This window comes from Amblyraja radiata, chromosome 23, assembly GCF_010909765.2.
Source record: "Amblyraja radiata isolate CabotCenter1 chromosome 23, sAmbRad1.1.pri, whole genome shotgun sequence".
In the NCBI taxonomy this organism is placed as follows: Eukaryota; Metazoa; Chordata; class Chondrichthyes; order Rajiformes; family Rajidae; genus Amblyraja; species Amblyraja radiata.
Window position 1 is genome coordinate 39748706 of NC_045978.1, and position 21899 is coordinate 39770604.

At 43.2% G+C, this 21899-nt stretch overlaps 1 protein-coding gene across 1 annotated transcript in view; it reads left to right on the forward strand.

The window, feature by feature from the left end:
* Window positions 1-21899, forward strand: part of LOC116986495 (transient receptor potential cation channel subfamily C member 4 associated protein) — a 50851-nt gene that overhangs the window by 12280 nt on the left and 16672 nt on the right. Inside the window, exons 4-11 of the mRNA XM_033042077.1 lie at window positions 5780-5837; window positions 7567-7622; window positions 8507-8635; window positions 12270-12471; window positions 12855-13046; window positions 15190-15332; window positions 16010-16138; window positions 19223-19281. Of these exons, the coding sequence (XP_032897968.1) occupies window positions 5780-5837; window positions 7567-7622; window positions 8507-8635; window positions 12270-12471; window positions 12855-13046; window positions 15190-15332; window positions 16010-16138; window positions 19223-19281 (968 nt within the window). The remainder of the gene's footprint in view (window positions 1-5779; window positions 5838-7566; window positions 7623-8506; window positions 8636-12269; window positions 12472-12854; window positions 13047-15189; window positions 15333-16009; window positions 16139-19222; window positions 19282-21899) is intronic.

The window sequence follows — 21899 nt, forward strand, 5'->3', positions numbered from 1 at the left end:
GTGGAGTCCGTACTCACGTACTGCATGAACACGTGGTACTCCAACTGTAACTGCTCAGACAGGAAGGCTCTGCAGTGGGTAGTGAGGGGAGCAGAAAGGATCATTGGCGTCTCCTTACCCTCGGTACAAGATCTGTTCCAGAGCCATTGTCTGAAAAAAGCTCTGAGAATAGCTAAGGACAAACTGCACCCCCTCCACACACACCTGGATCTCCTGCCATCAGGCAAGAGATACCGTAGCATCAAAGCCCGGACTACCAGACTGCTAAACAGCTTCCTGCCACAGGCTGTGAGGCTACTAAACAGTCACTCCACCTGATTCTGTTGGTTTGCACTGACAATTTAATAATTCTGGTACTGGCCACTCAAACAGCTGCCCTGCACATTTTAATGACTTTTTACTGTATTTTAATGTTGCTGTTTTACCTGCTTTTAATTATTTATACTGTTTCATCAGGGACTGGATTGTTTTTACTGTTATTATGTGTGAAATGTTTTAAGTTTTATGTGGGATGCTCCGGTATTCCCTGTGAAACGTCTTCTCATTTTGCACTGTACAATTGTTGCTTTGCAAGATGACAATAAAGGTTGATTGATTGATTGATTGACTTGCACACACCGGCCAACATATTCCAGCTACACTCGTCCCACCTGCCTGTGTGCAGAAACATAGAAAATAGGTGCAGGAGTAGGCCATTCGGCCCTTCGAGTTAGCACTGCCATTCAATATCTTTACTAGAATGTTGCCTGGGTTTCAGCAACTAAGTTACAGAGAAAGGTTGAACAAGTTAGGGCTTTATTCTTTGGAGCGCAGAAGGTTAAGGGGGGACTTGATAGAGGTCTTTAAAATGATGAGAGGGATAGACAGAGTTGACGTGGATAAGCTTTTCCCACTGAGAGTAGGGAAGATTCAAACAAGGGGACATGACTTGAGAATTAAGGGACAGAAGTTTAGGGGTAACATGAGGGGGTACTTCTTTACTCAGAGAGAGGTGGCTGTGTGGAATGAGCTTCTAGTGAAGGTGGTGGAGGCAGGTTCGTTTTTATCATTTAAAAATAAATTGGATAGTTATATGGACGGGAAAGGAATGGAGGGTTATGGTCTGAGCGCAGGTATATGGGACTAGGGGAGAATACGTGTTCGGCACGGACTAGAAGGGTCGAGATGGCCTGTTTCCGTGCTGTAATTGTTATATGGTTATAATATGATCATGGCTGATCATCCAAAATCAGTACCCTGTTCCCACTTTCTCCCCATATCCCTTGATTCCGTTAGCCGTAAGAACTAAATCTAATTCTCTCTTGGAAACATCCAGTAAATCGGTCTCAACTGCCTTCTGTGGCAGAGATTTCCACAGATTCACAACTCTCTGGGTGAAACGTTTTTCCTCATCTCAGTCCGAAATGGCCTACCCCTTATTCTTAAACTGTGACCCCTGATTCTGGAATCCCCCAACAAGGGGAACATTTTTCCTGCATCTAGCCTGTCCAATCCCTTAATAGTTTTATGTTTCTATAAGATCCCTTCTCATCCTTCTGAATTCCAGTGATTATAAGCCCAGTCGATGCATTCTTTCATCATATGTCAGTCCTGGCATAGAAACATAGAAAACAGGTGCAGGAGGAGGCCATTCGGCCCTTTGAGCCAGCACCGCCATTCATTGTGATCATGACTGATCGTCCCCAATCAATAACCCATGCCTGCCTTCTCTCGTTCATCCCGGGAATTAACCTGGTGAACCTCCGTTGCACTCCCTCAATGGCAAGAAAGTCCTTCCTCAAATTAGGAGACCAAAACTGCACACAATACTCCAGGTGTGATCTCGCCAGGGCCCTGTACAACTGCAGTACTCTTTGCTCCTATACTCAAATCCTCTCACTATGAAGGCCAAGATGCCATTTTCTTTCTTCGCTGCCTGTTGTACCTGCATGCTTGCTTTCAGTGACTATGTGCAAGGATACCCAGGTCTCGTTGCATCTCCCCTTTTCCTAATCTGACACCATTCAGATCAGTCTGAAGAAGAGTCTCGACCTGAAACGTTACCCATTCTTTCTCTCCAGAGATGCTGCTTGTCCCGCTGAGTTACTCCAGCATTTTGTGTCTACCTTCAATTTAAAACAGCATCTGCAGTTCTTTCGTACCCATCATTCAGATAATAATCTGCCTTGTTCTTGCCACCAAAGTGAATAGCTTCTCATTTATCCACGTGAGGTTTATCCACTTTTGGTCCATATCCCTCCAAACCTGTCCTATCCATGTACCCGTCTAACTGTTTCTTAAATGTTGAGATAGTCCCTGTCTCAACTACCTCCTCTGGCAGCTTGTTCCATACACCCACCACCCTTTGTGTGAAAAAGTTATCAATCAGATTACTATTAAATATTTTCCCTTCACCTTAAACCTATGTCCTCTGGTCCTCGATTTATCTTCTCTGAGCAAGAGACTTTGTGCATCTGCCCAATCTATTCCTCATGATTTTATACACATGAAATGATGTTTCATTTTGTTAAGTCTTTCTTTGGGTTTGTTTTTGCACAAGGTAGCTGTCTTGTAATAGTGAATGTAAGCTGCTATTTTGCATCTTTGCAGTCAACACAGCTTCATTTGTGAAGATTGAGAACACCAAATGATTTTCCTGCCATATTCTGTTGGAGCAGTTGGAAAGTCTGGGAACCTGGTATTAAATTACTGCTGGGTAATGGTTTTGTAACATGAAATATTGATTGAAGCTATAACATCCAATATGTAGAATAACAGAGTCACATAACACAGAAATAGCCTCTTTGGCTCAACTTGTTCCATGCTGACCAAGTTGTTTTTCTGAGCTTCATTTGGTCCACATCCCTCTTAAACCCTCCTATCCGGGGTACTGATTTTGGATGATCAGCCATAATCATATTGAATGGCGGTGCTTGCTCGAAGGGCCTAATGGCCTACTCCTGCACCTATTTTCTATGTCTTCGATCCCTGAATCTGGCCAACTGATTTTCCAAACATTGTAATTGTACAGGCCTCTACAACTTCCTGTGCCAGCTTGCTCCATATTCTCTCTGCTCCTGTTGTTGAAAAATCCGCCTCTCAGATTAGGATGTTAGTTATAGAAAGTTGTTCTTGAACCTGGAGGTCACGGTTCTCGGGCTCCTGCACCACCTTTCTCAATTTAGTTTATTGTCACGTTTACCGAGGTACATTGAAAAGCTTTTTGTTTTCTGATGGTAGCAGTGAGATGAGAACCTGGCCATGGTGGTGTGAATCTTTGATATTGACTGACTTTCCGAGGCAGCATTTCCTGCAGATCCCTTTGACAGTGAGGGGGTCAATACCTGTAATGGACGGGAAATGTCCACTATTTTCTGTGGCATCCTTCGTTCTTGGGTTTTCGAGAAGCCAAATCGGGCTGTGTAGCATTCTCTCTACTGTATACATGTAGGAGTTTTTTGCAACATGCTGAATCTCCTTAATCATCTGAGGAAGTAGAGGCATTGGTGAGCTTTCTTAGATTGTATCAATGTGCTGGGCCCAGGACATATCTTCAGAGATCTGTGGGCTCAGGAACTTGAAACTGTTGACTCTCTCCACCGCTGTCCTGTCGGTGAAGATCGTTTCATGAATCCTCTCCTTTCCCGGTGGGAATTCTAGCTTCTTTCATCTCTGAACTTCAGAGACACTGCAACTGATTGCTGTAGTAACTGAACAAAAATCAAAAGGACTGCAGATTCTGGAAATCTGAAATAAAAACAAAAAATGCCAAAAAATACTATTGCACCTCATCAGTTCTGATGGAGGGCCTTTAATCTGAAATGTAATGTTTTTCTTTACACAGGTGCTGCCTGAACTGCTGAGGTGGTTGATGGTTAGTTGTGTAGGGAGGAACTGCAGATGCTGGTTTAAACCAAAGACAGACACAAAAGGTTGGAGTAAGTCAGCGGGTCTGGCAGCATCTCTGGAGAAAAGTAATAGATGATGTTTCGGGTTGAGACCCTTCTTCAGACTGAGTGTTGGGGGAAAGGGGAGCGAGAGATATAGACAGTACCTCAGGGAAATGAATGGAAGATATGCAAAAAGCAACGATATCAAGGATGTGTGAGGCACACAATAAGCTATTGTTGGCTGTGCGATAGGTGATAATGAGTAGTAGGAAGGAACTGCAGATACATAGACACAAAATGCTGGACTAACTCAGTGGAACAGACAACATCTCTGGATAGAGGGAATGGGTGAAGTCTGAAGAATGGTCTTGGCCTGAAATGTCACTCATTTCTTCTATCCAGACATGCTGCCTGTCCCGCTGAGTTACTCCAGTATTGTGTGTCTACCTTGGGCGATAATGAGTATACCAACAGGAACTCAACAGGACGACAGTAAAACTAGTACGACGACTAGGGTGGGGGAGGGACGGAGAGAGAGGGGATGCAAGCATTACGTGAAGTTAGAGAAATCAAAATTCATAATGTTGGGTAGTAAGATGCCCAAGTGAAATATGAGATGCTATTCCTCCAATTTACATTTGGCCTCACTGACCATGTAGGAGGAAGGTCAGTATGGGAATGGGGAGTTAATTTTTTTTTGGTCAAGTAGGCAGAGGCTGACAGAGCGAAGATGTTCAGCAAAAGGATCACAGAGTCTGCCCTGTTTCTTGCCGTTATTTAAGACTCCATACCTGGAGCAGCAGACATGGTAGATGAGGTTGGAGGTGCAAGTGAACCTCTGCCTCACCTGCCTGGACAGAGTTGAGAGGTGTGTAGGTGTTGCATCTCTTGCCGTCGGAGGGGAAGCTGCCTGGGGAGGGGTGGTTTGATGGGAAGGGACGAGTTAACTAGGGAGTTGCGGAGGGAACAGTCTCTGTGGAAAGGGATGGAAATGGGAAGATGTGGCTAGTGTGTAGATCCTGTTGGAGGCGATTAAAATTACGGAGGGTTACGTGCTGTATGTGACGGCTGAGAGGGTGAAAGGTGAGGACTAGGGGGACTCTGCCCTGTTGCAACTGGGGGGAGGCAGGATGGGAAGTGTAGTCTAGATAGCTGCGGGAGTCAGTAGGTCTATAATCGACATCAGTCGATAGTCTATCTCTTGTGATGGAGACGGTGAGATCACGAAAGGGGAGGGTGGTATCGGAGATGGTCCAAGTGAATTTGAATTTGAGTTTAGTTTAGAGATACAGCACGGAAACGGGCCCTTCGGCCCACCGGTTCTACGCCGACCAGCGATCCACGCACATTAACACCATCCTAAACCCACTAGGGACAATTTTTACATTTACCAAGCCAATTAACCTACAAACCTGTACGTCTTTGGAAACAGAAGATCTCGGAAAAAAACCAAAGCATGTCACGGGGAGAACTTACAAACTCCGTACAGACAACACCCGTAATCGGGATCGAAACCGGGTCTCCGGCGCTGCATTCGCTGTAAGGCAGCAACTCTACCACTGTACCACCGTGACAGGATGGAAATTGGTCCAAGTGAATTTGAGTGCGGGATGAAAAATTGTTTGAGTGCAGGATGAAAATTGAATGGTTGGTATGGATTTGGTGGGCTGAAGAGCATATTTCCATGCTGCGTCTCTAAACTGCTACCGCTCGACAGGAAATACTTATCAGTGGAGACAGATAACATATCACGTTGATGCCCTTTAATCGTTTATAACCCTTCAGGTCCAATTTATGTCTTTAGCCCATGGAGAGCTGTTATTAATAAACAGAAGATATTTTTATTCTCTGTTTGTGGTAGCTCTTGGAGCCATTGTTTCAATAATGTTCCATGCTACTTTCTTTTACAGCTTTTAGTTGAAATCCTCATGCGCCCAACACTTGCACCACAGAAAAAGAAGCAGAAAAGTAAGTACTGTGTTATTAAACATTCACGCTAAATAAATTTTAACCTCTGGCTTAATCACAGCATCATCCACCAATAATGCATTGCTGAATGTTTAATTTTATAGATATGTGAGATTATGGAGTTTGCTGGCAAGGCTGGCATTTTATGCCCTTTCTTTGCCAATATGCAGTGAAATGCTGCCTTGGGGACAGGAAAAGCAACACAAATTTGCGAGCATTCTCGCTCTGCACATCAGCAACACTAGGGCATATTGCTCATTTATCCTTTCGGCAACAATGTAGATCTGAAAATGTAAATAAAGGGAAGATATAGCAGGGGCATCAAAATTTGAATTGAATCTGATTTTGGAAAATAAAGTTCTTGAAACATGATGATCGATGTAAGTGAGCTTGTGGGTCATTCTGGCTATCGTTCGGCAAAATTGAGTGCATACAATTGGCTGTAACTAGCAAATGGATTGAACTTTGGGCAATAGGTGAGACTGGGGAAGGGTAAAGGGGGGTATCTTAATTGATAGAATTGGGTAAACACTCAAAGGTATGTAGAGGAATATGTAAATATGCTCCTAAAGCTTACCCCCCTCCCCCCCCCCCCCCCCCCCTTGTCTAGTTCAGTAGAAAACACTGAATCAAGCACTGGACCAACTAATCTTTATTTTTAGAATGAGCAGCAAATTCCCCTATACGATACCTAAACCTCCACTGGTTCGATCCTTGTCACTGCTTGGCCAAGCCATTCAGACTCGTACAAGCAGACACTACCCAAAAGGTCTTGCGGTCCCAAACGCCCTTCCAGATGATCGACACCGATCCAAAATGGGGCTACCTTTTACAGGTCCACGAACTTTGAGGGGCCGAACTACATAGGGGTGGTCCCCTTATAATCCAATCAAACATTGGATTCATCCAATTACATCAATACATTATTGACAGTTTCCCAATCCAATTACAGAGTCTTAAACAATGTTTCTTACAGAAGCTTCTGGAAGGAAGTCTGGTTAACTGAATAATGCAACATTTACCCTGGAACAGAAAACAATTCTGCTAGGGCTTAACACTTTGGCCAATCAACAAACAGCAGGGTAACTGTCTTGCAACATTATTTACAATCCCTTTGCAGAAATCCAATCAAACTTATGCATTTACAATACTTTGGAGGTCCTCTGCAAGATTCTCATACATACAATTACAAAAATACCTAGACTTCCCCTATCTGAGGTTCTGATCTGGGACCTAGACTTCCCGGCACCAGCTAGCAGCCTGGGGCTTCTTATACAGAATTGACCAAAAGGCCTTGTGAGTGCATGAATCCTCTGCTTTATTTTGGCTCTATTTAGCTCTATTTTGGCCTGGATTTACAAATATGTATCAACAAAATACCATAAGCAGATTAAGTGAGTGGCAGAAATGCAGCAAATGGAGTCGAATGTAGTGTTCACAACCAAAAAGAGTAAATGAACTGGAATATCTCTGGATTCAGGTGCATAAATCTCTAACTGGCCCTAGATTTTTATAGAAGATTTTCAAAAGAATCTGGTGGAATATTTGCATTAATGTCAATAGGACTGAAATTGAAAGGAGATTGCTCAATTGTACTTTGCAGATCCTGTCTACCTGGATCACTTGTTTTTACTGTCATGTTAAGGAAGCTTTTAGAAATGGTGAAATGTTAAAGTTAAAAGAAGCTTTGCCAAATCTTACATGTTGTTTTGCTTTGTTTATGTTGCAGTGAGTGAAGACTTGATAAAGGATTGCCTAAGTATATTATACAACACTTGTATCTGCGTAAGTAAGATTTGTTGTGTCTTTTGTGGTCATACTCAGTAAATTTCCACACTTCAAGTAATTTGAGGTCCCAAACTGAAGTTGATAAGATGTAAGGTACACAAAATTGAGCAAAAATGTAATGGAGAAACTCCTTGGGTCCTGCAGCATCTGTGGAAGGGTTGAACAGATGATGCTTCAAGTTGGGATCCTTTAGATTAATGGAGTGGAAAAAGCAAACTGGAAAAGAGCTGGTTTGGGGGCAAAGCCTGGCAAGTGATTGGTAAATGCAGGTGAGGGAGATAATTGGAAAATGGGTGGAGAAAGTGATAAAGGCTAGAGCTGAAAACGAGACAAAAGGGTGCCAGATAAGGAAGGAAGAGAAGGAGTGCAATGTAAAGTCAGAGAGGGGATATGGCTGGAAGGGAACAGGGAGGGGGAAAGAAGGGGCATAAAATGGAAATCTGGGCCTCAGTGATGGGAGATGAGTGACAAAGGAAAGGAATGGGGTGACTAGGATGGTGAGATAAATATGTGTGCATGGTTGGGTTGGGGAGGGTTCAGGGAAGGGACAGGGGGAGGTTAGAGGGGACATTACTTGAAATTAGAGAATTTGAAATTCATACTGTTGGGTTGTAAGTTGCCCAAGTACAAAATGAGGTGCTGTTCCCCCAGTTGAGTGTGTTGTCACTCTGGCAATGGAGGAGGCCAACGACAGCGAGATTGGTTTGGGAATGCAAAGGGAAGTTAAATGGCTAACAACTGGAAGCTCCAGCATGCCTTTGGGGTCATCAAGCCTATGGTAACCTTTTTGAAGGGTCATCCCTACTTCCTCTCTCTTCCCACATGCCAATTTTTAAATAAATCCTTGCAAGGCAGATGATGCAGCGTTCTCTTATTTTTAGACTGATGGAGTAACGAAGCGCCTCTCAGAAAGGAATGACTTTGTACTGTTCCTCTTCACACTCATGACAAACAAGAAGACCTTTTTGCAAACAGCTACACTAATAGAGGATATCTTGGGAGTTAAAAAGGTCTGTATGTTACTCACAAATATTGTGTTTTAGAACAATGATGATCTTCTGATATCTTTACTCCTTTCTAGCCCATGGTGTAGAGATTAATCGTGATGCATGTTCTCACCGCCTCCCTCTTTAACTCCAGAATCTCAAAATTTGGAACATCTGGGCCTTAGGTTTTCGATTCCAGGTCGTCTTCATCAAAAAGATTCTTCTTCCAAGTGGTTGACACCACTGCCTCATAGCTCTGGAGACTTGATTACATCTGACTTTAAGGGCTGTGCAAGACCATTACTGTGTTCTTCCCATGATTCCATAATAATAATAATAATACATTTGATTTGTGGGCGCCTTTCAAAAGTCTCAAGGACACCTTACAGAGATTAACAAGAATAATAAAACATATAATCGGAATAAAATAAATAATAAAGACATCACCAATACACAAATTAAAAACAGAATTCGACCCAAAGACAAAAAATCAAAAACACAATGTGAAGAGAGAGCAGCGGCAGCCAAACCGCGCCAGCGTACACTCTCCCTTCCGACAGCCATCTTGGACACAGACTAACATATTTACTTACACACAAAAAAAATCATCCCCCCACAATGGTTACCACTGTGGGGGAAGGCACAATGTCGAGTCCCCATCCCCAGTTCACCTAAAGTCAGGCCTAATGAGGCCTCCACCTATTGCCTCTACGAATGCTTCCATAGCTTCTCTCTGGGTGCTACACTTTCCCCTCACGTATTAGTTGATTGGTTACATGACTTTAACTATCTGCCCTATCTCTGCATCTTGCATGGATTTTATATACATCTATCCGATCACTCTTCAGCTTCCAACATTCCAGGTAAAACAATGCAAGTTTGTCCAACTTGTCCAAGCTAATACACTCTAATCCATGTGAGCCTCTTCTGCACCCTCGCCAAAGAATCCACATCTTCTCTGAATTGAGCTGATCAAAACTCCACACAATATGGTCTAACAAAAGATTTATGAGACTGCAATATGACTTACCGACTTGGATATTCAACACCCTGACTGATGAAGGCAAGCATGCCGTACACCACCAGTACCACCCTATCTATTTATATTGCCACATTCAGGGAAAGTGTGACTGGTTATTATTGTGACATGTTCTGACACACAGAGACAATCGTTTTGCAGGTAATCCAGGTAAATTGTACTATACACGAGTACAACAGGAAGTGGGTGTTTTTTTTAAAGTGCAGAATATAGTGTTACAGATGCAGGGAAAATCCAGATTTGTAAAAGTGCATGGTCTGCAATTAGGTAGTTTGAAGGCGACTTCCTTAGCTCGTGAGACGTCCATTCAAGAGTGATGGATCATTCAGCTCCATGTCAATGCCCTCTTTTGACCGTAAATTGATTTCATAGTTTTCTGCCAGTACTGAGTTCTATTGCTACCTGACTGCTTCTCCTATGTCAGTCAACTGTCTGAAGTTCCCTGTTCTGAAGATTTTCTCTCCTTTTTTAAAAAAATGGGATTGTATTTTCGGTCAACTGTGAGAACCATTCTACACTCAGCAATTTGGGATTGGCCATCTAGTTCACCTATTATCTACTTCGAAACCCAAGGATGCATGTCATAGAAACATAGACATAGAAATTAGGTGCAGGAGTAGGCCATTCGGCCCTTCGAGCCTGCACCGCCATTCAATATGATCATGGCTGATCATCCAACTCAGTGTCCCGTACCTGCCTTCTCTCCATACCCTCTGATCCCCTTAGCCACAAGGGCCACATCTAATTCCCTCTTAAATATAGCCAATGAACTGGCCTCGACTACCCTCTGTGGCAGGGAGTTCCAGAGATTCACCACTCTCTGTGTGAAAAAAGTTCTTCTCATCTCGGTTTTAAAGGATTTCCCCCTTATCCTTAAGCTGTGACCCGTTGTCCTGGACTTCCCAACATCGGGAGCAATCTTCCTGCATCTAGCCTGTCCAACCCCTTAAGAATTTTGTAAGTTTCTATAAGATCCCCTCTCAATCTCCTAAATTCTAGAGTATAAACCAAGTCTATCCAGTCTTTCTTCATAAGACAGTCCTGACATCCCAGGAATCAGTCTGGTGAACCTTCTCTGCACTCCCTCTATGGCAATAATGTCCTTCCTCAGATTTGGAGACCAAAACTGTACGCAATACTCCAGGTGTGGTCTCACCAAGACCCTGTACAACTGCAGTAGAACCTCCCTGCTCCTATACTCAAATCCTTTTGCTATGAAAGCTAACATACCATTCACTTTCTTCACTGCCTGCTGCACCTGCATGCCCACTTTCAATGACTGTTGTACCATGACACCCAGGTCTCGCTGCATCTCCCCTTTTCCTAGTCGGCCACCATTTAGATAATAGTCTGCTTTCCTGTTTTTGCCACCAAAATGGATAACCTCACATTTATCCACATTATACTGCATCTGCCAAACATTTGCCCACTCACCCAGCCTATCCAAGTCACCTTGCAGTCTCCTAGCATCCTCCTCACAGCTAACACTGCCCCCCAGCTTAGTGTCATCCACAAACTTGGAGATATTGCCTTCAATTCCCTCATCCAGATCATTAATATATATTGTAAATAGCTGGGGTCCCAGCACTGAGCCTTGCGGTACCCCACTAGTCACTGCCTGCCATTGTGAAAAGGACCCGTTTACTCCTACTCTTTGCTTCCTGTTTGCCAGCCAGTTCTCTATCCACATCAATACTGAACCCCCAATGCCGTGTGCTTTAAGTTTGTAAACTAATCTCTTATGTGGGACCTTGTCGAAAGCCTTCTGGAAGTCCAGATACACCACATCCACTGGTTCTCCCCTATCCACGCTACTAGTTACATCCTCGAAAAATTCTATAAGATTCGTCAGACATGATTTACCTTTTGTAAATCCATGCTGACTTTGTCCAATGATTTCACCACTTTCCAAATGTGCTGCTATCCCATCTTTAATAACTGACTCTAGCAGTTTCCCCACTACCGATGTTAGACTAACTGGTCTGTAATTCCCCGTTTTCTCTCTCCCTCCCTTCTTAAAAAGTGGGGTTACGTTTGCTACCCGCCAATCCTCAGGAACTACTCCAGAATCTAAAGAGTTTTGAAAGATTATTACTAATGCATCCACTATATCTGGAGCTACTTCCTTAAGTACTCTGGGATGCAGCCTATCTGGCCCTGGGGATTCATCAGGTTGTGTATTTAATAACATTCCATTCCAATAATTTCTCCAATACTAATTTTGTAATGCTAATTTGTTAACTTCTATTACCTCATTTACTTCTGACCTTCAATCGTACACTATTTCAGGTAGTCCTCCTGTGTCTGTTGTAAAAACAGTCACAGAATATTTCTTCAATTTCTCTAACCTGCTCCACCCTGGACTCCTGAGTCTAACTTTTGGAGCATTGATGTGCAGAGTTGTTGGGATGACAGCCACCGGTGGCTTAGTTTGCTTGTCCCCATTAATTTGGATAAAAAAGCAAATACCAGTAAGCATTTTTAGTTTACTTGATGTCTTGGGTTACTTTCCAGTGCCTTAGTATTTAGAATTTCTGTATTAATTAGATCTTTTTAAATCAGAAATTTGAAAGTAGTTCAGAATTAGTCTTACCTTGTATTGACTTGTTTAATTTCAAGGAGATGATCCAATTGGAGGATATTCCAAACCTTACAAATCTGGTGGCTAGTTTTGACCAGCAGCAACTCGCGAATTTCTGTCGGATTCTTTCGGTGACTATCTCTGAGCTGGACACGGGAAATGATGACAAACACACGCTGCTTGCCAAAAATGCGGAGCAGAAGAAAGCGGCAGGACCTTCACGAGCAGAAATCAACCAAGGTAGAATGTGATTCAACTTTGCAGCCGCAGGTTTAGTGTTGGGATGCAGCATTTTGCAGATTGACTTCATTTTGTTTTCACTCTTTTCCCCATGACTCCAGTCACCTACCATAGATCCTTCTGGGAGAATTTAGGATGTTCAATGTTGTGTGAGAAACTGGAACCCCTCTCTAATAATGATAAATTTGCATTAGTAATTTACCTAAAAATTGTTGTTTGGAGATTGTCGTGATTCTTTTTATCAGGACTATATCCTGGGAACATTAGATTGGTAGGCTCAGTTTTCACCATTGCTTATTTTATTCGTGCACATGTAATCCATTCTATAACCAGGAGAATGTACCTCTGGCATTGAAGTATTATTTATTTTGATCCCAATTTAGTCACCCTCTTGAATATTCCTGGTTTCATCGAGCGATTATGTAAACTGGCAACGCGGAAGGTCTCTGAGACTGCAGGCACTTCAAACTTCTTGCAGGAACTCGAGGAATGGTATACCTGGCTAGACAATGCACTAGTTCTCGATGCTTTAATGCACATGGCCACTGAAGAGACTGACCAAAGCAGTAGCACAGGTGCGCCTGTTTCTATGACCATATACCCTGTTTATGATAATAACTGTACTGTAACATGTCATTGATGCATATGATGATTATACTTCACACAAGCCTCTTCCCTTCATTACATCGTATCGGTATATCCTTAATTTTTTTGTTAAATATCTAATTTCCCCTTGTGCCATTTGCTGCAAACATTTTAGTTTAGAGATGCAGTGTGGAAACAGGTTCTCCGGCCCACCAAGTGCACCGTCTAACGATTACCGATACACTAGTTGTATCCTACACTCTAGGGGCAATTTACAGAAGCCAATTAACCTACAAACCTGCACGTCTTTGGAATGTGGGAAGAAACCAGAGCACCTGGAGAAAATGCATGGGGTCACAGGGAGAACATGCAAACTCAGTAAAGACTTCTCACTTGTTCTTTTCAACATTCTTTGAAACTTTTAATTGAAACTTTAATTTCAAGCATTTCCCATTTCAGATGTAAAGCCATCAGACACATTATCCCTGTTTCTCTCTGCAGGAAGTTTGACAATGTGTAGGAATGTTTATGGGGCATCCTTTTTTCTTCAAGATTAAGTCATACAGTGTGGAAACGGGCCCTTCAGCCCAACTTGCCCACACCAACCAACATGTCCCAGCTACGCTAGTCCCACCTGCCAGCATTTGGCTTGTATCCCTCCAAACCTGTCCAATCTAAATGTTTCTTAAACGATGGAATAGTCCCTGCCTCAACTACCTCCTCTGGCAACTCGTTCCATAGACCCACCACCCTTTGTGTGAAAATGTTACTCAGATTCCTATTAAATCTTTTCCCCTTCACCTTAAACCTATGTCCTCTGGTCCTCGATTTCCCCAACTCTAGACTCTACCAGATCTATTCCTCTCATGATTTTGTACACCTCTTATAAGGTCACCCCTCATCCTCCTGTGCTCCAAGGAATAGAGTCCCAGCCTACTCAACCTCTCCCAATAGCACAGACCCATGAGTCCTGGCAACATTCTTGTAAATCTTATTTGTACCCTTTCCAGCTTGACAACATCTTTCCTATAACATGGTGCCCAGAACTGAACACAATATCTTCGCTCAGTCCACCTGGACCTACCTGATCTCCCGGTTGCTAAACACTTTAATTCCCCTTCCCATTCCCACACTGACCTTTCTGCCCTAGGCCTCCTCCATTATCAGAGTGAGGCCAAAAGCAAATTGGAGGAACAGCATCTTGTATTTTGCTTGGGCGGCTTACAACCCAGAGGTATGAATTCTGATTTCTCTAACTTCAAGTAACTCTTGTATTCCCTGTCTCTCCATCCCTCCCCCACACAAGTCACATCAGCTTTTTTCACCTAGCAAACAGCTAACTATGTTTCCTTTATCATTGTTACTTTTTTGCATATCTTTCATTCATTTGTTTTATAAATCTACATCATCGTCTATAGCTTGTGTTTCCCTTTCCCATGAGTTTCTGTCTGAAGAAGGGTCTTGATCCGAAACGTCACCCAATCTTTCTCCAGAGATGCTGCCTGTCCCACTGAGTTATTCAAGTATTTTGCCTGCAGTTCCTTCCGACACAATACTCTAAATGCTGCCTCACCATCTTGTGTAAGTGCAACATGGCCTCCCAACATCTATACTCAATACACTGACTGATGAAGGCCAATATGCCAAAAGCCTTTTTGACCACACTCACTACCTGCGATTCCACCTTCAAGAAACTATGTACCTGCGCTCCTAGATCCCAATGCTCTAGAGCACTTCCCAGAGCCCTACCATTCATTGAGGTCCTGCCCATGTTAGATGTCCCAAAATGCAATACCTCACCTTTCTCTATTAAATGCCATCAAATATTCCACAGCCCACACGGCCAACCGATCAAGATCCTGCTGCAATTTTTAACAACCATCTTCACCATCTGCAATACCACCCACTTTTATATCATCTGCGAACTTGCTAATCTTGCCATGTGTATTCTCATCCAAATAATTGATATAGATGACATAGTAACGAGCCCAGCACCGAACCTTGAGGCGCACCATTCGTCACAGTAAATCTAGAACTTAAAGTTAACAACTTCAACAATATATTCCGCAAACCCTCAAAGCAATTTGTTGGTGCACACCTAGGCCTTTTCTAACTATCAATCTCTACATTCAGAGTCAGCAGATGAGAGTGTGTTGGCTGCCAGCCAGCTAAGAAGTCGGCTTCCACAGTCCATGAAGATCATGCACGAGATCATGTATAAAGTGGAAGTGTTGTATGTGTTATGTGTGCTGCTGATGGGAAGGCAACGAAATCAGGTAAGTGAGAAAATCAGAACTAAAATTTACAATCGTGGTATTGGGTCAACATTAGAAAGGCAAACAATTGGAGACGAACGAGGGTCAGGTTGGGAAATAAGACGACCAGAATGGTTCTTGCAGCACCCAGTGGAAGCCTGAGGGTTCAATACATTTGTATTGTTTTTCCAAGGTAAACACTCCTGCAGACTCTCTAATTTTCAAAAAATAATTTTATAACTCATTCATGAAAGTCCAGGGATACTACTGGCCCTTGATATCCCCAGAGTACACAATACAGTTAGACAATGGGTATCCCCCTGATCTTTAGTATAATCGCCCCGATTGAGTTTGGTCTTCAGGGAGAAAAATCCATTCATGTATTTTTCAGTGTCCATAACTGAATGAGTCATGTGGAAACCCTTGTTAGTTTCCTTTTTTCGTAGTTGATGATGCCTCGACAATTGCATTTTTAGCTACTGTCACTCTTTGTTTCATTTGGGGGTTTTTTTGAAGCTGAGGTGATTTGCTTTGGTATTTGTGTGACCGGTCTTTTAGCAAAAATTGGGAATTTACATTTGGACTGGTAGCCAGAGGAAACTATTGCTGAGATTTTCCTGCTCAATCTGAATGCTGCAACATAGAAGAGCTCATTGTTCCAGAGAACAGCTGAGCACTAATTTCTCTGGTTCTTTCAGGTGCACAAGATGCTGGCAGAATTTTGCCTTATTCCTGGACTTAATAATCTGTTTGATAAACTGATTTGGAGGAAGCATTCTAATAATCATGTCCTGCATGGGCAGAACCAAATCTGTGACTGTAGTCCAGTAAGTATGAAGCTGCTTCGGGGCATTGGCTTGTCACAACTTGGAAACTGCCTTGCTCATTCTCACTGATTTACTTTACAACATTGTAGATGCTCAGGATAACAAATTCATTTTAGATCAACAGGCAACCTGCTGAAGGGCCTCAGCAAGTGAAGCAGCATCGGTGTATGTGATGGCTGGGTGGTGATTAGTTGGAAATCCTACCATTCATGAGTACAATCAAACTATGCATGAGGGCAACAGAATATAATGTTTCAGCAACAAAGTGCAAGTGTCGCAGCAAGGTAGATAAGGGACTACACCCCTGGCCTATGAGAGACCTGTTCAATAGTCTGATACTGATAGGGAAGAGGCCTTGGGCAGAGCAGTATCCAAACCAAGCCGTGATACATCCTGATAGGATGCTTTCTGTGGTATATCTAAAGAAATTGGTAAGAATCATTAGAGAATTACCTTTGTCGAAGTAGAGGCAATGGCGTGTGCTTTCTTGGTTATTTCATCAATGTGGTCGGTGATATTTCTGCCGAAGGACATGTAGCTATCAACGATCTCTGCTTCAACACCTTTGATGGTGACTGGAGCAAGTATGCCACCCTGGTTCCTGAGGTCGGTGACTAACTCTTTAATTTTACTGACACTAACTAAAAGGATATTGTCTTGACACCATTGTACGAAGCACTTTATCTCCTTCCTGTATTCCGTCTCATCTCTGCTCATGATCTGGCCCACTTCAATGGTGTCATCTGTAAACTTGTAAATGGCGTTCGAGCGGAGTCTGGCCGCACAGTCATGAGCGTATAGAGAGAGTAGTAAAGGGTTGCGACTGCATTCTTGCATTGTATTGAGAATTATTATGGAGCATTTTCCTTGCTGATTATGGTCAATGTTGCAGGGTGTTGAGTATCCAGATGAAGAGCTGACTGCTCTGTCCTCGATCATGGAGCTTGGAGATGTGTTTGGTTGAACTATGATGTTGCTAACAAACAATAGGAGTCTGATGTGGGTGTCAACTTAGACATCTTAATAGGTCCAGTCACATTGCAGGGAAATGAAATTAGTGTTGATGGGCAAAATGGTCAGCATGGATATGCTGGGCTGAAAGGCCCATTTTATATGCTATCAGACTCCTTACTCCTTGACCTATTTTCTTTTGGCAGAGCTGTCAGTAACCACGATAGATAAATTTATTCATACAAAGTTTGAAGGTTTCAAAAGTCTTTTATTGTCACGTGTACCAATTAAGGTACAGTGATATGCAAAATACCATACAGCCATACTAAAAAAAATGCAACAAGACACACAACTACATAAAAGTTAACATAAACATGTGACTTTGGAAATTGAAGGCATTGATTGTCATATTTCAAGAATCACGAGAGTCAGGAGAGGTCCCAGATGATTGGAAAATTGCCAATATTACCCCGCTGCACAAGAAGGGAGCAAAGCAGAATAATGGGAACTATAGGCCAGTTAGTTTGATTTTGGTGGTTGGTACGATTTTAGAGTCCATTATAAGTACGGAGTGCATAGAAGTTCAAGATAAAATAGGCTAAAGTCAGCATGGCTTTGTAAAGGGGAGGTCTTGCCTGACAAATTTGCTGGAATTCTTTGAAGAAGTAAATAACAAGACAGACAAAGGAGAGAAGATGTTTACTTAGGTTTTCAAAAAACCTTTGATAAAGTGCCACACGAGAGGCTGCTAAGGAAGATCAGAGCCCATGGTATGAAAGAGCAGATACTAGCATGGATAGGTGGTTGGCTGGATGGCAGAAGGCAAAGAGTGGCAATAAAAGGGTCTTTTTCTGGTTGGCTGCCAGTGACTAGCAAAGTTCCAGCAGGGCTAGGTGCCGGGGCCGTTACTCTTCATGTTGTATATTAGTAATTTGGATGAGGGGATTGAAGGCTTTGTGGCCAAGTTTGCTGATGATACGAAAATAGGTAGAGGGGCAAGTAGTGTAGAGAAAGCAAGGACACTACAGAAGGACCGGTTAGGAGAGTGGGCAGAGAAGTGGCAGATGGAATATGGTGTAGCAAAGTGTGGAGTCAGGCATTTTGATAGTAGGAATAAAGGCGTAGACTATTTTCTAAATGGGGAGAGACTCCAGAAATCTGAGGTGCAAAGAGATTTGGGAGTACTGGTGCAGGATTCCCAAATGGTTTATCTGCAAGTTGAATCACAAGTAAAGAAAGCAAACATGCTAGCATTTATTTTGAGAGGGCTTGTATACAAAAACACCATATCTGAGGAACGTCCAGAGGAGCAAATGATCCCAGGAATGAGTAGATTAACCTATGATGCATGTTTGAATGCACTGGGTCTGTACTCACTGGAGTTTAGAGGAATAGGGGATACTACATTGAAACGTACAGAATAGTGAAAGGCTTAAATAGAGTGGCTGTTTTCACTAGTGGGAGAGGCTAGGACCAGAGGTCATAGTCTCAGAATTAAAGGTTGTTCCTTTAGGAAGGAGATGAGGAGGAATTTCTTTAGTCAGAGCGTGGTGAATCTGTGGAATTCTTTGGAGGCCACGTCAGTGGATATTTTTACAGCAGATAGATAAATTCTTGATTAGTACAGGTGTCAGGTTATGGGGAGAAGGCAGGAGACTGGGGTTAGGAGAGAGAGAGAGATCAGCGATGATTGAATGGTGTGGACTTGATGGGCCTGAATGGCCTAATTCTGCTCCAATCACTTGTGATCTTATAAACTTGCAAAATTGTTAGTGCTTAGCGGGCTGGATACAGGAGCATATATCTCCTGATCTGAATCCAGCAGCAAGGAGCAGACGTTGAGAATAAGTATGCCATTTAGGATTGGGGTGAAGAAAATTCCTCTTTTGTGGTGAGCCTTGGGAATTTTATACCTTGGAGGGCAGGGAGGCAGAGTCTTTAAGTTCATTCAAAACAGAGTTGATTGATTTCTGAATATTAGAAATTAAGGAATATGTAAGGTTTGCGTGGCCTTGTGGCGCTCTTATTTATTAATTGGGAGATACAGTATGGAAACAGCCCATTCATCCCACCAAGTTAATACCATCCATTGATCACCTGTTCTTATGCTCTTATGTTTGCCTTCCTCCACAGGAGATTTCCCTGAAAATCCAATTCCTAAGATTGCTTCAGAGCTTCAGTGATCATCATGAGTGAGTATACAAAAACATACAGCATTGTTCTATATAGTAGCACTCGCAATTATTTGGAGGTACATTCTCCGTCTCCCTCTCCGTCTGTGTCTGGGCCGCCGGTTCTCCGCTCTCCGCCCGCTCCTCATCCGCCAGCACAGCCGGCGGCCTTACACATGGTCACTGCCACGGCCTGCACATCCTCCCCCTGCACATGCGCACAGCCACGGCCAGTACATCATCGGCTGTGGTTGTGCGCATGTGCCGCCCTGCACATGCGCACTGCCACGGCAACTGGTCGGCGCTGGGCACTTTCTCCCTCCCTTTGCGTTGTGGGAGATCTGGCCGCCATCGCTGTGTGGTCGCCGCCTTGCCAAGACCACTGAAAACTAACGCAGAATCACTCCCTGGAGCTGGAGTAACTCTTGCTTCATGGTTTCCTGGTCCTCCAAAAATATTCCAAATGGAATTTAAACTGGAGTGGACCCTCCACCACCAAACTCCAAACTGAAAAATAACAGCCTATTGCACTTTATCTGTTTATTAATTGTGTATATATATGGTATATGGACACACTGAACTTTTATCTCCTGTTCTGTATTATGTTTACATATTCTGTTGTGCTGCAGCAAGCAAGAATTTCATTGTCCTATCTGGGACACATGACAATAAAACTCTCTTGACTCTTGACTTGGACTTAAGCAAAAAAGGGTTCTTGGGGAAAAAAGAGCTACCTTATATTTAGTTGCGTCTGGTTGGGTAACTATGGTAGGGTGAAGACTATTCCATTCTTTAATTGTGCGGTGAAACTCCATGGAGCAGCCAGCATCTCTGGATAGAAGAAATTGGGTGACGTTGCGGGTAGAGACCCTTCTTTAGATATCCTCTGGTTTTAGTGTTTTTAGTTTAATTTAAAGATACAGCGTGGAAACAGGCCCTTCAGCCCACTGAGTCCACCCCAACCATCGATCACCCGTACACCTGTTCTATCCCACACATTAGCAACAAGAGTCAAGAGTGTTTTATTCTCTCACGTCCCAGTTAGAATAATGAAATCCTTACTGGCAGCAGCACAACAGAATATGTAAACACAGTACTCTGTAAACAATGTTATAAACGAGAAAACAAAAAAGTATATATTTATATGAATGTATATCTGTGTGTGTGTATAGTGTATGATATATATATATATATATTTATATATATATATATACACACACACACACACACACACACACACACACACACACACACACACACACACATATATATATATATACACACACACACACACAAAATTTCCCTCGTGTGTGTAGGAAGGAACTGCAGATGCTGATTTAATCTGAAGATAGACACAAAGCTGGAGTAACTCAACAGGACAGACAGAATCTCTGGACAAAAGGAAAATATAACATTTTGGGCTGCGTCTGAAAAAGGTTCCTGCACACCTTTGGAATGTGGGAGGAAATGAGCACCCAAAGAAAACCCATGCGATCAAAGGGAAAAGGAACAAACTCCATACAGACAGCACCCATATTCAGGATCAATTCCGGGTCTCTGGCACTTTTAGGCAGCAACTTTATGGCCAATGTACTGCCCCATAGTCTTGAACTGAATTAAAACATACAGTAGCTGTAAAGCGTCACTTAGAGATTTATGACTGAAAATGGATAGTTTCTTTTTTTAGTAACCAAAATTATCAACGTATAATTTTTTTGTGTATTGGAAAACAAAATATAGTGGCACAGCTGATGGACTTGCTGCCTTGCACGCCAGAGATCTGTGTTCGATCCTGTCCTCGGGCACTGTCTGTTGAATTTGCACATTCTCCCTGCAAGCATGTGGGTTTCCTCCCACATCCCAAAGACGCATTGGCTTTGTAGGTTAACGTGTCTCTGTAAAATTGCCCCTAATGTGTTGGGAGTGAGTGAGGAAAGTGGGATAACAGAACTTACGTGAATGGGTAGACAAAAATGCTGGAGAAACTCATCGGGTGAGGTAGCATCTATGGAGCGAAGGAAATGGGCGACGTTTCGGGTCAAGACCCTTCTTCAGACTGATGTGAGGGTGGGGGGTGGGAAGAAGAAATTAAGAGGTGGAGAGTGGGCTGAGGGAGTGCTGGGAAGGGGAGGAGAAAGCAGGGACTACCTGAAATTGGAGACGTCAATGTTCATACCGCTGAGGTGTAAACTGCCCAAGCGTATGAGGTGCTACACCTCTAATTTAGGGTGGGCCTCACTGGCCATGGAGGAGGCCCAGAACAGAAAGGTCGGATTCGAAATGGGAGGGGGAGTTGAAGTGCTGAGCCACCGGGAGATCAGGTTCCTTATTGTGAACTGAGCGGAGGTGGTGTGCAAAGCGATCGCCAAGCCTATGCTTGGTCTCACAGATGTAGAGCAGCTGACATCTAAAGCAGCGGATGCAATAGATGAGGTTGGAGGAGGTGCAGGCGAACCTCTGCCGCACCTGGAAAGACTGCTTGGGTCCTTGAATGGAGTCAAGGGGGGAGGTAAAGCGACAAGTGTAGCATTTCCTGCGGTTGCAAGAGAAAGTGCCAGGAGAGGGGGTGGTTTGGGTGGGAAGGGACGAATTGACCAGGGAGTTACGGAGGGAGCAATCTCTGCGGAAAGCCGACGGGA